At 53.5% G+C, this 13,276-nt stretch overlaps 1 protein-coding gene across 2 annotated transcripts in view; it reads left to right on the top strand.

The window, feature by feature from the left end:
- UBE2H (ubiquitin conjugating enzyme E2 H) overlaps positions 1-4,483 on the top strand; it is a 103,637-nt gene extending 99,154 nt beyond the window's left edge. For both annotated transcript variants that reach the window (XM_045855591.1, XM_045855592.1), the window contains one exon: positions 228-4,483. In XM_045855591.1, coding sequence (XP_045711547.1) covers positions 228-352 — 125 coding nt within the window. In that variant the 3' untranslated portion in view covers positions 353-4,483. The remainder of the gene's footprint in view (positions 1-227) is intronic.
- Positions 4,484-13,276: the final 8,793 nt, after the last annotated feature.

The raw sequence follows: 13,276 nt of genomic DNA on the forward strand, positions 1-13,276 counted from the left end.
CCTCCACAAGTCACGTGTCCTGCTTTGCCTCTCTTATTAATGGGAGCAAAATGTACCAGCTCCAAAGTCTCCCCCGTGGCTTGCACGACCACAGCTGCCGTCTGCGCTACCCCCTGACGTGTGAGGAGAGCGTGGACTTCCCTGGGACTGCCCATGTGGGGGTCACTGAAGCTCATGCCTGCCTGCTCACTGCCCTTGTGTTTTCTTTGTCCCTGTCCCCCATGCAGAGTATATCCAGAAGTATGCAACGGAGGAGGCACTGAAAGAGCAGGAAGAGGGCACCGGTGACAGCTCGTCGGAGAGTTCTATGTCTGACTTTTCGGAAGATGAGGCCCAGGATATGGAGTTGTAGTAGCAAAAGCACCTGCTTTTCAGAAAGACTATTATTTCCTAACCATGAGAAGCAGACTATAATATTCATATTTAAACAAAGCAATTTTTTTTATTACTAAACAAGGTTTTTATGAATAATAGCATTGATATATATATATTATATATCACCCTTTAGATCTTGATTTCTTGGTCATTTCTCAACCTGAGGTGCATAGCATATCCCCACATTCCATTTTGGTAGCAGTATGCGGTCCGAATGCATGCATTCATAAGTCCATTTGGCCAAGTCAGCCTGTGTGCTGCTGAACTGTCAAAAGAAATAGCCACTCTGATAGATAGACATGAGTAAAAATAACAGGAAAAAGTTGCTTCTTTTATTGATGGTTCCAAAGAAACAAACCAAACCAACCAGCTCTTGGATGTGAAGCTAGGATAGTGCTTTTTCAAAATGGACAGGAAAACACTGGGGAGGAGAGGCCTGCTGTGGGGGCTTCAGCGCCAGCCGCGCCGGGGCCGCGCGCCTCCCTGGGGTTCCTAGGTGGCCCCGTTTCTGTGGAGTAACAGTGTGGACAGGGAGCGAATTGGAGTAGTGAAACCTAAAACAATTTTTGCCTCAGATTTTGAGTACATTTTTATATGTAGATTCCTGCCCTTCTGGCTGCCCGGCCGTACAGCCACGAGTGTATTGCTTTGGAGAACCTTTGGAAAGTGTTTTCTGAACCTGATTCTTTCTCCTGGGGTAGAGCTTGTAACCCAGACCTTGTCTGCAAGGACAGGACAGGAAGAGAAGAGGGACCGGGAGGGTGTTTCCTCTCGCCCAGCTCGTGCGGAGCCACATCCTCGTCCTGTTGGTGGCCACTCTGAGACCGCTGCCCTGGACTAAGAGCTTTAAATCGGAGGGTGGTTGTGGGTTATTTTTGTTTGGGGGGTTTGTTTGGGTTTTTTGGTGTGTGTGTGAATTGTGCTTAGACAGGTTGCAAATTCAATATTCACCTGCCAAGAGATGGCCGCCTCCTCGGACAGCCCGTCAGTGGACCATCAGACTCGGGAAGAAGACCCGTCTGGCGGCCGTGACTCCTGGGCGCGCTCACTCACGTCTTGGTTTTGGTTTTCCTTCTGCGGCTGCTCTGGGCGGCGGCCCGGTCATCATCTGCTTGCTGGGATGGGAAAATGGGTGTTTTAGACCGAGCACATTCTGAATTTCAAATGAGGAATCATTGGAACAAATAAAGGTTCTTGTACCCAAAGTGACTCTACGTGGGGAAAACCAACACAGTTTCTTTCAGAGTGTGACTGAGTAGAGGAAAGGATTCGGAAACAAGATGTAGTAGTAAAACAGGTTGTGAAGGAAGAAAGTCTTCTCTTCATGTGTGTTAAGAGGAAATCAGACAGTTTGAAATGCCTGCTAATGAAATGTTTGCTCAGCCGACCACACGTCCAGGTTGCTGGCGAGTGCCCTGCAGATGCGAGTGCCCTGCAGACGCGAGTGCCGCCGCTGAGGGCGGGGGCTCCGAGCGGCATCTCGGCCCCTCTCCGTGTCGCAGCCGGTAGGACAGGAGCAGAATTAGCCAATCCTCAAAGCTTCTCAAGACAGTTTTGGAATGTCCCACTGGGATAATTTAATGTTTCTTTCTGATGTGTGTTTTTAGTTTAGAAGTGCTATATTCCACAAGATTTGAGTCAATGAGGTTGGAAGATAACCCTTTTTTATTCAAAAAGCACAATCTTTTCTTTGAAAATCTATATAAAGTACAATTTGCTTTTAGCATGATTATTTTCCTAAATAAAAAAAGACAAAGAATTTACTTATTTTATGTTAATAACGGGCATGAAGCAAAAGGTTTTCTTTCAAAAAAAAAAATGCAAGTGCAGTTACGTAGGGCTGTGGTTAGTTCCCGTGCTGAGTTCCCTAGCGTTTGTGGCTCGTGGGAAGGGTAGTGTTGACTGTTTGACATGTGATGGTGTGCTTTAACTCGTACCTAGCACGTTGTCTTCTCACTGTCGGGGGAGGGAGGGTCTCTGCTGGCGCTGACTTGCTGACCTGCTGAAGTAGCAGTTTGCTGTGGTGTAACCTTCATTGTAGGTGCGACGTAGGGTATAGGCCTAAAGTGCTGGGTGGTCATTGGAGTTCAAACAATAAAAAATTGTAATTTTTTTCAATATTGTATAAACAATAGTGTTCTAATTACCTTTCCAGAAAAAATGATGTCCCGATAATAATTGCTTCGAATCTTGTCCAAAAAACACTAGCAGAACCGAGTCTAGGGAAGGTATGTGAGCAGGGCCACAGCTCTGCTCCCCGGCTGCATCCATGTTTTCTGACGGAAAGACATCAGCTTGCCTGCGGCCGAGAGCTCCGGCACTGGAAGCCGGGAGGCTGCAGGGACGAGCAGAGCTGAGTGTGGCTGCTCCGTGCGCGCGTGTCTCCATGTCTGTCCTTGTGTGTCCATCCAAATGTGTGTGTCGAAGGTGTAATTAGGACTTCTCTATTAGCACTGGAAGCTTCTGGAATTGCTACTCAAATCAGGCTTTGTATCTCATCCCGTGCAAGTCTGTCGCATCGGAGCACCAACCTTGGTCCCGTGCGCGTGTGTGGCTCTGTGTAGGTCTTTTCCTCTCTACTGCAAAACTGACTTTGGATAAATTGAACAGGATCCCTCCTTAATGCTAACTTTCTGTCCCTTCCCTGAACCTGGAACAGGTGGGTGTAGGAGACCATACTCATGTGTAGAGGGAGCTGGAAGACATCTGGCTGTGATGAGGCGAGGACGCTGGGCCCCCAGTGATAAGACGGGAGAGTCGGGCTGAGGCCAGGGGTGTTTCAGCACCAGAAGCTTCTCCAGGTTGCCCCGTCGCAGCCCTCGGAACAGTGTCTGGGGCCCCTCAGAGAGTCTGAATGTGACTGCTTTTAAAGGTGGTGGTGGTGAGTCCGAGTTGCTTCTGGCAGTTTGCCCCCTTTCTTAGTACCGGCGGTTTCTGAAGTCCTACCTTGGGGTGTGCCAGCGCCGGCCGTTCTTTGCCCCTGTTGGAACAACCGAGCTCACGCTCTCGCCAAACGCCAGCTGGCAAGATGGCCGCGGTGCTGAATTCGCTGCTCTCCAGCTGCCCCAGCCCCGGGGCCTTGTGGGTTGCTGTTTCCCGGTAGCCAACCTAGACAATGGCATTTTTGCTCCTTTGGTCTTTAATCTCCTCTAATTGCCCTCCTTGAGGTTACTGTGCAGTTTCAACCAGCATTTTATACTAGTGAGATAATTACCAGAAGTTGCCATGAATCTCTCCTGTACCTAACGTTTTTTTTCTTCCACTTCAAAAGCTGTTCTAATTGCCAACTGGCTGATGTAAGCTCCTGGAGAGTGTCTCCCCTGGAAGGAAATTTTTCCCCTCCAAAGTCTCCCTGAAGCCCTAGTTGGCCTTGGCCTGACACTTGCTTTTTATTAAGCTTCCTGTTGGGATGGCTGAGAATCATGAAAAACAGACCCTCCACTAGCTTCCAAGGGTCAAGTTCCTGGGAACTAGTGTTTGATTTTAAATGGCACGTGACCTTTCTGTGTTCTAGGAACTCAATTAGAAAAGTGAAAGCCATTAACAAAAGTGAGTTTTATTTCATCAGCTTCCTGACTGGGTTCACAGCCTCGTTGACTGAAATCAAATAATTTCTGACTGGGCGCAAAGACCTGTGTTTCTTTGGACTTCTGAATCCATGTTCGCATTTTCCCTGGCCACCGAACACCTTGGCGATTCCATTAGGGACTGGCTGGAGTGGAGGCCCCACAGGGAGGGGAGCTAACAGCCAGCAGGCGGGGAGGTTCTCCCCCCCCCCCCCCACCTGAAGAAGGGCCAGGACTCGTAACTCGGCAAACACTGGCCGTGGCTGTGGGCTTGGGAAGAAATGGCCATCACGTACTGATTGTGTTTGGTACATACTGTGTGATACTTGAAGAGTTAAAAGGGACTGACCAGCCCCTAATTGAAATCTAAGCTTTTTATCACTTCTCTTTTCCTCACCCTCCCCCCCCTTCCCTGCATTGTGATGCTCTAGTGGGCACTTCTGTCAACAGGACAAATGCCTCCTCTGACTAGAACCTCTTCATAGTTGTGTATAATGAAAACTGTAAACTTTTTTAAATAAAATGTGTATATACCTTGGCAACTGGCTGGACCTTGATGAATAAGATAATAGCCCCCCATGATGATGTAGCCTGTTTTTAAAGTATCCTTCCTGTTCATCTGCCCCCCCCCCTTCCCCCCCCCCCCCCCCAGCTTTTGACTGAGAGGCTCTTACCAGGCAGCCTGGGTCAGCTTGGGGAGGGTGTCACGTGTAGGCAGTAGACGCCAAGGGGGCCTTGCCTGCCGAGTCCTGTCCTTGTCCCTGGAGCGGCAGGTGGCTGCTGGCTGTGAGGCTTCAGCAGGGCCTTAAAAAGCCATCTCTTCATGAAGTCCTGTGGCCTGAAGGACCCAGTTCCCCCAGTGGATGGTGGAGCAGGCGTGACTGCCCTGTCACTGTTAGCCCAAACATTCCAGACCTGTCAGCTGATGCTGAGCCAACTTGGCCTGGAGTTCACAGGCAGTGCGGCTTCCTGCCAGGGGCCATTCTGCTTCAACAGGTGCCCCCCGTGCCAGGTGGCAAACCCCACCAGGGAGGGGAGAGCAGTGGATATTGATTGCATCAGAAGCTAACTGCTGAATTACTGCTGTATTTTCATTCCTTCCTGAAGCGTATGCCCTCAGTGACCACCAGGTGGCGATATTGCCCAATTGCACTGGGGAAGCTACTTGGTGCTGGATTGTGTCAGAAGGCCCTTTAGACAAAGGGACGAATGTCTTTGGTCATGTTCTCATTCCCCCAACTCTCCACTGTTTTCTTCTTATTCGTTTCCCTCACACTCCTTTCCCTTGCTGCATCTTGATGTACTCCGCAGTAGGCCCAGCTCTGTATCCACCAGGGAGGGGGAGGGAGGGTGGGCCACCTAGGAAACGTCTGGTGTCAATAAACCTTGAGCGCTCCTGTGGCAAGTAAACCCTGCAGCTACCCTGGCTGCCTCCAGTGCTCAGAGGCAAGACGTGCTCTTCGCAGGTGGTCTCAGCGACCCCTCAGTCCAGGGTGTGGTGGGCCAGAGGCCTGAACCAGCCCTGTGAGTTCTGGTCCCATCTCTTCCGTCAGTTGGCTGTGCAGCTGCAGGCTCACGTGCACAAGTCCCTAAACCAACAGGTTCTGACTCTGACACTTGGCGACACCCTCCGTCTGGGCTCTGAAACAGTATGGGATGTAGTGTCCTGAGAGGAATTACATCAACCTGGGAAATGTAAAGGTTTCAGGATCAGAGTCTGCAGCTGCTGGACGCACGGAGCTCTGGAAGTTGCGAGCACACGGTTTCCAGCTGAAAGGAGAGTGAAATCTGCGGGTCATGTGAGTAGTCATTCCGTCACCTCACACAAGGCTGCTTGAGAAGCTGCTCCGTGACGTCCAGCCAGGCCGTGATGCCCCAGCTGGTGTGGCTCAGCGGACTGAGCACCAGCCTGCAAATGGAAGGTCGCAGGCCTGATTCCCAGTCAGGGCAAATGCCTGGGTTGTGGGCCAGGTCCCCAGTTGGGAGCATGTGACAGGCAACCAATCGCTGTATCTCTCTCTCCCTTCCCCCTTTCTAAAAGTAAATAAAGTTTAAGAAATAAACACTGCTCTGGAGTCCCAGCGCATTCAGTAGTGGTCTCAGGCAGCTTCCTGAGTGGTGGGTGACCCTTGCCGCCTGCCTGAGGCTGTGTCCCTCCCCTGAGAAGGGGACCCTGAGATTTCTGAGGCACATTGTCCTGTAAATTAAGGTTGTGTGTTTGGCACCCTAGAACTTTTACTAACCTTAAATTCTCTTGCCATCTCTGAAGGCGGCTCTGCCCCGGGAACGCGTTCCCATGATACTGGCCCTGCTGTTTCCTGCTCGCCACCTAGAACCAGGGCAAAGGGAATCTGGCTCTCACAACTCTTGGTCCTGCAGAGACCCCGGAGCTCCTGACACTGAGCAACCTTGTTGATGAGAAACGAAGCTCACAGGCTTCTGAGGGACTCCGATCCCTGGGTGAGCCCCGAACAGTCCACCTCGACAGTCCAACCCTGCTCTCCAGTGCCTTGCATCATAGGGTGCGCCCCCAGAACCTCTGAGAAGTGAAGAGTTACTCTGACAGGGTTTTTCATTAGAGGATGAGAGACACAGGAGCCTTCCCCCTCTTGCTCTGTGTGTGTGTCTGGAATAAAGGATGTTTATTTCTGAAGAAGGCTGGCACTTGTGTGGACCTGGGTTCCTCGGAGCTCTTTGGGACTTGGCCCCTAGGACCTGGTGTCAAGTGGCTGGGGTAGCAGGAACAGACGGGATTTCTAAGAGGAAAACTCAGCCTTCTGGCTGCCTGGGCATTGCTGGCTGACCTGGAGAGGGGCTGCTGGATGGAGGTGGCACTGGACCTTCCCATCTGTCCCAGCTTCTTTTCCCATGGCCCCTGCCCACCAAGTCAGCCAGTACACAGCAAGCAGCTCTCTTTGAGAGGCTCAGCCCAGATTCTGTTCTCCCGAGTTCTAGAAACAAAGCAGGTGCCTAGTACAGTCCACTGACAAGCACTTTGAAGTGTGGAACACAGTTTTTAAAAGATGCACCTCTGCAGAGTTCAGATCAGCACCCCAAGAACGTGAAAATCCTCCGTCTTGCCCCCCTCCAGAGAGAACCACCCTCGGCAGTGGCGGGAGAAGGCTCTCCCATGCCTCCCGCTGGCCCCGGGAGCCCCTGGCAGAGTAGACCAGGCGCGACCACATTTCACATGAACTGCCTGTGAGGTGCCAAGAGACTTGGGCACACGGTGAGTGGCACAGTCAGCGGTGGAAGCCAGGTCTTGAGGACATTACTGGGGGTTCTTTGCACGAGCACATACCATGCCAAACCTGGTGCCCATCTAACACGCCGGGGGCTGGGGGCACCGGGTCTGTGTGAGCCTGCCACCCGGGGCTCCTCCGCCATGCTTCCGGGTAGGCCCGGGAGCCCGGCCAGCCTCCTGCCCAGGGGGCGCATGGGCTTGGTCGCCGGGGGTCAGGGTCCCCCACACGGACCGAGTTTGCACTGATAGCTGCGTTCCCACCCTCTGGGGCCAGCAGTAGACTCACAAAAATAAAACTCAAGTTTAGCCCGTCCCTGGAGCAGAAGTAGAATGCCATCTACACAAGGAATTTAAAACTTTTTAGTGGCCACATTTTTTTCAAAGGTAAAATTAATGTTTTATTTAACTCGATATGCAAAGTACTTCAGTGTACAATGACTACGTAAAAGTGAATGAAATATTTTACATTCCTATTTGTGCACTAACGCTTTCCAATCCCGTGTGTACTTTATACGGCGCATCTCGACCTGGACGCCACGTTTTCAGCATTTAAAATGATACGCAGCCCTACCAAAACCAAAGCTGTGTTACAGAAAAACTTACATTGCTTGCTTTTACATTTAGTTAAAATTAAAATGAGCAGTTGGGTTCCTCTGTTGTTCCTCTTCAAGAGCTCAGTAGCCACATGTGGCCGTGGCCGCCTGCTGGGCAGTGCAGACTGGAAACTCCCAGGCAGAGCAGGAATTTTTAGAAGCGAATCACAGGAGCGACCTCTATCGTGGACTTGGAGCAGAACCCAGAACCTCAGGCTCCGCAGAGAAGATCCTGGGGAGTCGGGCCTTCTGGGCGCACGGTCTGGAGCGTGGGGCGGGTTTGGGAGGCGAGAAGCGCACACAGGTCTGTGCCTGCGTGCGGACCCGCAGGATGTGGGAGAATCCGACGACGGCCAGGGTCACAGGAAGGACCCTCTGGGGCCACTGCAGTCGACTGGTCCCCTCGGGTGACTTCAGCACGCGAGGGCGCCCCCGGGCATGCACCCGCAGCCTGCAATCAGCCCAGGGTTCCCAGTCCCTGCGGCTCCCCATTGTCCCCGCAGAGACAGAAGTGACCACCCACGAGTCGGGGGATCTTCCTGGATCAGGTCCCGCGGAGGGCGCGGCCACCCGGCCCATCTCAGCGCTGCGGGGCTCGTCCCTGCCTCGGGCACCAGGGGGCGCCAGGACCTCGCGCAGCGGCCCCGAATCTCGGGCGGCCCTTCTGCTCCCAAGCCGGCGGAGGGGATATGGGGTGGAGTCGGGAGGCCCCGGGACACCTTGCCAGCCCCAGGCCCTTCGGCTCTGCCCCTGGTGCCTGGCATTTGCCAGAAAAAAACGTCAAGGCTACCCAAACACCAAGCCCGGGAAACTGGCTCCACTCAGAGAACCCAGGGCCCTGATACCCCGGCCTGACTCTGCTGGGTCATCTTAGGAAAAGCCAAGGCCACTCCTGACCGCCCCTCCGCGGGGCTCCCAGTGGTGGACGACAGATGCGGCCACCTAAGCAAGCAGGGGCCTGCTTGTCGGGAGGTCCAGGTGGGGCCCGAGAATGCCGGGGAAGCCGCAGACAAGACTTGGCAAATGAGAGGCGCCAGGGACGCTGGAGACCCGGTCCCAGAAGCCACCGGGCCAGAACAAGGCCACTCCAGAAGGCTGTGCTGGGCCACCGGGCATGCGTCTAACAACCATCCCTTCCTCTCTGCTCCACACCGGGAAGACAGAAAAGCCCCAGCGGGAGCCAGGCCCCTGTCACAGTGGTAGGGACCAGAGAGGAGGGATGTAGACCTACTCTTCAACACGATCATCAATCATCGTGCTTAGAGAGGAGTCGTCCCCCTCACCTCACCCCACCCCCCCGTCCCCCAGAGGACAGGGAGTTCAATACAGAGAGGTCACGGCCAGGAGCTTACACCACTCACTGTGCCCCCGCTTATGGAGCTTCCCCCGCGGCCCCGCAAGTCCAGAGGAGGGAGAGGCGGCTCATCCAATTCATCCATCCTATCTCCCCAGCCAACCTTTCGTGCAGGGAGGAATAAAAGTCATGAAAGCACCACAGGCCAAAAGGAGGGGGCTTCCTGGAGGAGGGGGCCCCATCATGGCCTGGCTGGATGGGAGGGAACTGGATAAAGGGAGAAGAGGGCAGGGCACCCCACGAAGGGAAGGGGCCAGGGGTGTGCACGGAGGTGACAGTGGACCCAAGGGGAGGACAGAGCAGGATGGGTCTCAGGGTTGTGGCTGGCCTGGAGGTCATGGTGGCCAAGGAGCTGGTTGAATGGCAGCTTCTGCACCATTCAGCCAACCAAACCAGGCATCAGGGCACAAGTGGGGATAAAAAGGACAGAGAGACAAAGAAATGGGCAGGGACCTGAAGGGTTCCTCAGAAGCAAGAGGGTTGGGTGGGGAGGGACAACGAGATAGGCTGCAGGTGGGGAGGTGGAGCGGGGTGACGGCAGGGGCCGTGGGCAGGAAGGAAGGACAGGGAGGACGAAAGAGGCGTGGTGGTGTCCCCGTCTGAGACTGAGGGGAGACCAGCTCCCACCTTGAGGGCACCCTCTCCCTTGCTCCTTCTTCCTGTCTTGAATGTCTTGTTCTGGAGGAAGTCAGCTAACATGTTGAGCTGCCCTGTGGAGAGACCCACAGGGCTGGGAATGGAAGCCTGAACCCCGTGGCTCCTCCGGACTCAGCGAGGGTGGGAGGGACTGCCGCCCCGGCCTCAGGAACCCCAGATCCCCGGCGCTCGGGAACTGGACCTGGTCATCAACTGTGGTTTCATGCCTCCGAGTTTGGAGTGTAACTAGTTGCATACACAGCCACAGACAGCGAATACTCTCTGACTGTGGAACCACTGTAGTAGGTGGGGACTGTTTACCTCTAGGCTTATTTTAGGTGAGGGAGAAAAATAATTTCTATTACATTTAGGCCACTACTTTCAAAATATTTGTTTCGTTTTCTATTTATTGAGACTGAACCTAATCTTAAATGATCTGATAATAAAGACCAGACATAGCAGCAGAGTGGAAGGTCAGCTTCCTACGTCCTTGCTGTCTGCCGTCCTACTTTGGCTTTGCACGGCCACTGGAGCCCAAGGTGGATGCTAGAGCTCCAGCAATCCAATCTCGCGTTCCAGGCAGCAGAGAGAAGAGAAGAGGGATGAATACAAGCTGCTCATCTCCCAGCAGACAGCTCCTTTGAAGGAGTCTTCTCAGAGGCCTCCCCCACACTTCCACGTCTACCTCTCTGGCCAAACCAAGACACAAGGAGTACGGAAATGCATTTCTTCAGCTGCACACGTTGCCCCTGGAATACAACTGGAGTTCCACTCGTGCAGTATGTGGGTCTTGTGTTTTCCGATCCTGTTGGAACAAGTCAGCTCTTTAAAAAAATTATGGGACAACTGGGGAAACTTGACCTTGAGGGCAACGTGATGATATAAGGCATTATTATTATTTTTTACACATGAGAAGGTATTGTGTGTGTGTTCAAAGACTGCCTTTTAGCGATACATATTGAGTTGATGGATGAAATGATATGATTTGTTTCAGAATAACCCAATGGTGGGAAAGATATGATTGTTGAAGTCAGATTAGCATACAGAAACAATGGAAGTTCATTATGTCATTCTCTCTACTTTTGAATAGATTATACATTTTTCATAGTAAAAGTTCCTTAAAAGTTCTGCTATTAAAGAAAGTATTGAGAATTACATTTTTAAAATTGGGGTTATAAAATGGTGGAGTTCTTTTACTAAGGAATGGGGGAGGTTGGCTTTGGGGACACCCAGAGCTGTCTCTGCCAGGTAGCAGCAGCTGAGCTCAACTCCTGGCAGAGATGGCCTGACTGTCCCACAACCTAATGTCCCCCCACAGGCCTGGGCCATGCCCTCAGGCCCTGGCACCAGCTAGCCCCCTGGATTGCCTGGCACTTACTAGATCCTGCTGTGTGGCCAGAGTTGCATTATGAGCCTGGAAGGAAGGGAGGAGAGAAAGAAGGGGTGTAACTAAGGCATGTGAGAGCCAGGCCCTGGCCCCAAGCAGTGAATGATGTATTTGAGCAGACAGTGCTAATAGGTGGGTTCCACGTGGGTTCTTTCAGCGAGGCATGTAGGAAGGCTGCATGGAGGAGGAGGCAGGGAGGAACTGGGCCTTGTCTTGAGAAGGAGAGGAGACCCGCCTGGCGAGAGGAGCACGTGATCAGGAGGCCTCGCTGAGCCTGGCTGCTGACTGCGGGTCTCGGGGGCCGGAGGGGCCCAGGGCTCTGTGCCTGTTTGTGTCCCTGGCAGAGGAATTCGTTCTGAAGGGTAGGAAGGCAAGCCACAAGTGTCCCTGGGAATAATGTCAATAATCACAACAGCATGTTTTAAGGCTCCAGGCATCGAGCGAAGGGCTTAATTTACACCAAGGCTCTGCGGCCGGTGTGATTCCCTGCAGGGGACACCTGTCCCTTTTGCCTGCCCAGCATCTGTTCCTTCTTCTGGTATCAGTGCTGCTACGCTGTTTGCGGGAGCCACGCTCCTCACTCACTCCAGTGCACGTGGTGTTGGGAGGCCAGCACCCCCTTCTCTTCCCTCCAGTGGTGGCCTCCACCCTGCCAGCCAGTCGAGTGCCCTGCTCTGAGAGGAGCTCCCCCGCCCCCGCTGCACCCCCCCCCCCTTCAGCTGAGACCAGGGGAAAGAGAAGATCCTTTTCCCTCTGGGGGTGCTGAGCTGGCCGGAGGTGGGCCTGGAGCAGGGCTGGGAGGGCAGTGCCTGGGGACCTCCTTCCTGAGCCTTCCCTCTAGATGGGGATGTTCAAATAAAGCCCTTTTTTGTCAAAGCGTGTTGCACTGCTTTCTGTCACTGGTGCTCTGGAATCCTGACCAATATGCACCTCCAGATGTTCAGGGGAGAAAACCAGCAGGAGCAGTTACAAGCCAAGGTCACCGAGTCTGCGTGGACTCTGGAACGCCATACCCTAGGCCCTTGAGGACAGACTTCTGAAAGTGCAGGTGAGAGAACAGGTTAAAGCCAAAGCTTCATCTCCTTACACAGGAGATGATGACCTCCAGGTAAGACGGCCAATCCACCACACAGTAGCCTCACTCCCTGCCCAGCCCTGCCGAAGGTCAGCGAAGGGTCACAGAGGGGGACGTGGTGTGACCGCAGGCACACACGAGGCCGAGGCCGAGGCGACACTAGCAAGCAACACTGGAAACCGGGGAACAGGTATTCGCGTAGTTACTGACACGATGGAGTGAAAGCAAAACGGAACAAAAACTCTCTCATCGAAATTTTGTTCCTAAACCAGAAGGGAAGGAGGTTAAGAAGACACCCAGTTTTCCCTGCAGAAGCCCCCCAAAGGTTGGCGGCTCCGGGCCCCTTTGATCCTGGGGGTGAAGGAAGGGCTGTGACAGGAGGGGGGCCGAGGGCGGAGTACGCGCTGGGGGCCTCGGTCTGCACGCAGTTCTGTGTGCCCCGCCCGCCGAGCAGACCGGCGGTCCGGCTAGGGGAGCAGCAGAGCAGGGGGGCACACGCACAGCTAAGGGGACACGACCACTCGGAAAAACGGGGCTTGGAGGGAAAGTTCACACGTCGAAGAAGAGTACGGCCTCAGCCTCCACCCTCCACTCGGCGCCCAGAAGCCTGGCCCCAGGCCGGTCCGGGACGGACGCAGGAAGTGCGAGGGCTCCTCTGGGGGCGAGCGGAGGAGCCGGGGACACTGGGGCGTCTTACGCACAAGGAAAGCTCAGGCCAGACCAGCTTCCCTGGTTGGTCCTTCCAAACACGTACAGGAAGGTTCCTACCGAGTTTCAAAACCAAAGACAATAAAGAAGGGAGCCCTCATTCCCCAACTCATTCTAGGAGGGCAGTATTATTATAATACCAAAACCAAAGACATCACACACAAAAAACAACTTACACAATTTTAGGTCAATTATATCCCAATTTTTAAAAAAATGTTTTTTTCCTGGCTGGTGTAGCTCAGTGGATTGAGCTTGGTCTGTGAACCAAAGCATCACAGGTTTGATTCCCAGTCAGGGCACATGCTTGGGTTGCAGGCCACTGTGCCCAGCAACCACAC

This window comes from Phyllostomus hastatus, unplaced genomic scaffold (assembly GCF_019186645.2).
Source record: "Phyllostomus hastatus isolate PE091 unplaced genomic scaffold, TTU_PhHast_1.1 phas_scaffold_114, whole genome shotgun sequence".
Lineage (NCBI taxonomy): Eukaryota > Metazoa > Chordata > Mammalia > Chiroptera > Phyllostomidae > Phyllostomus > Phyllostomus hastatus.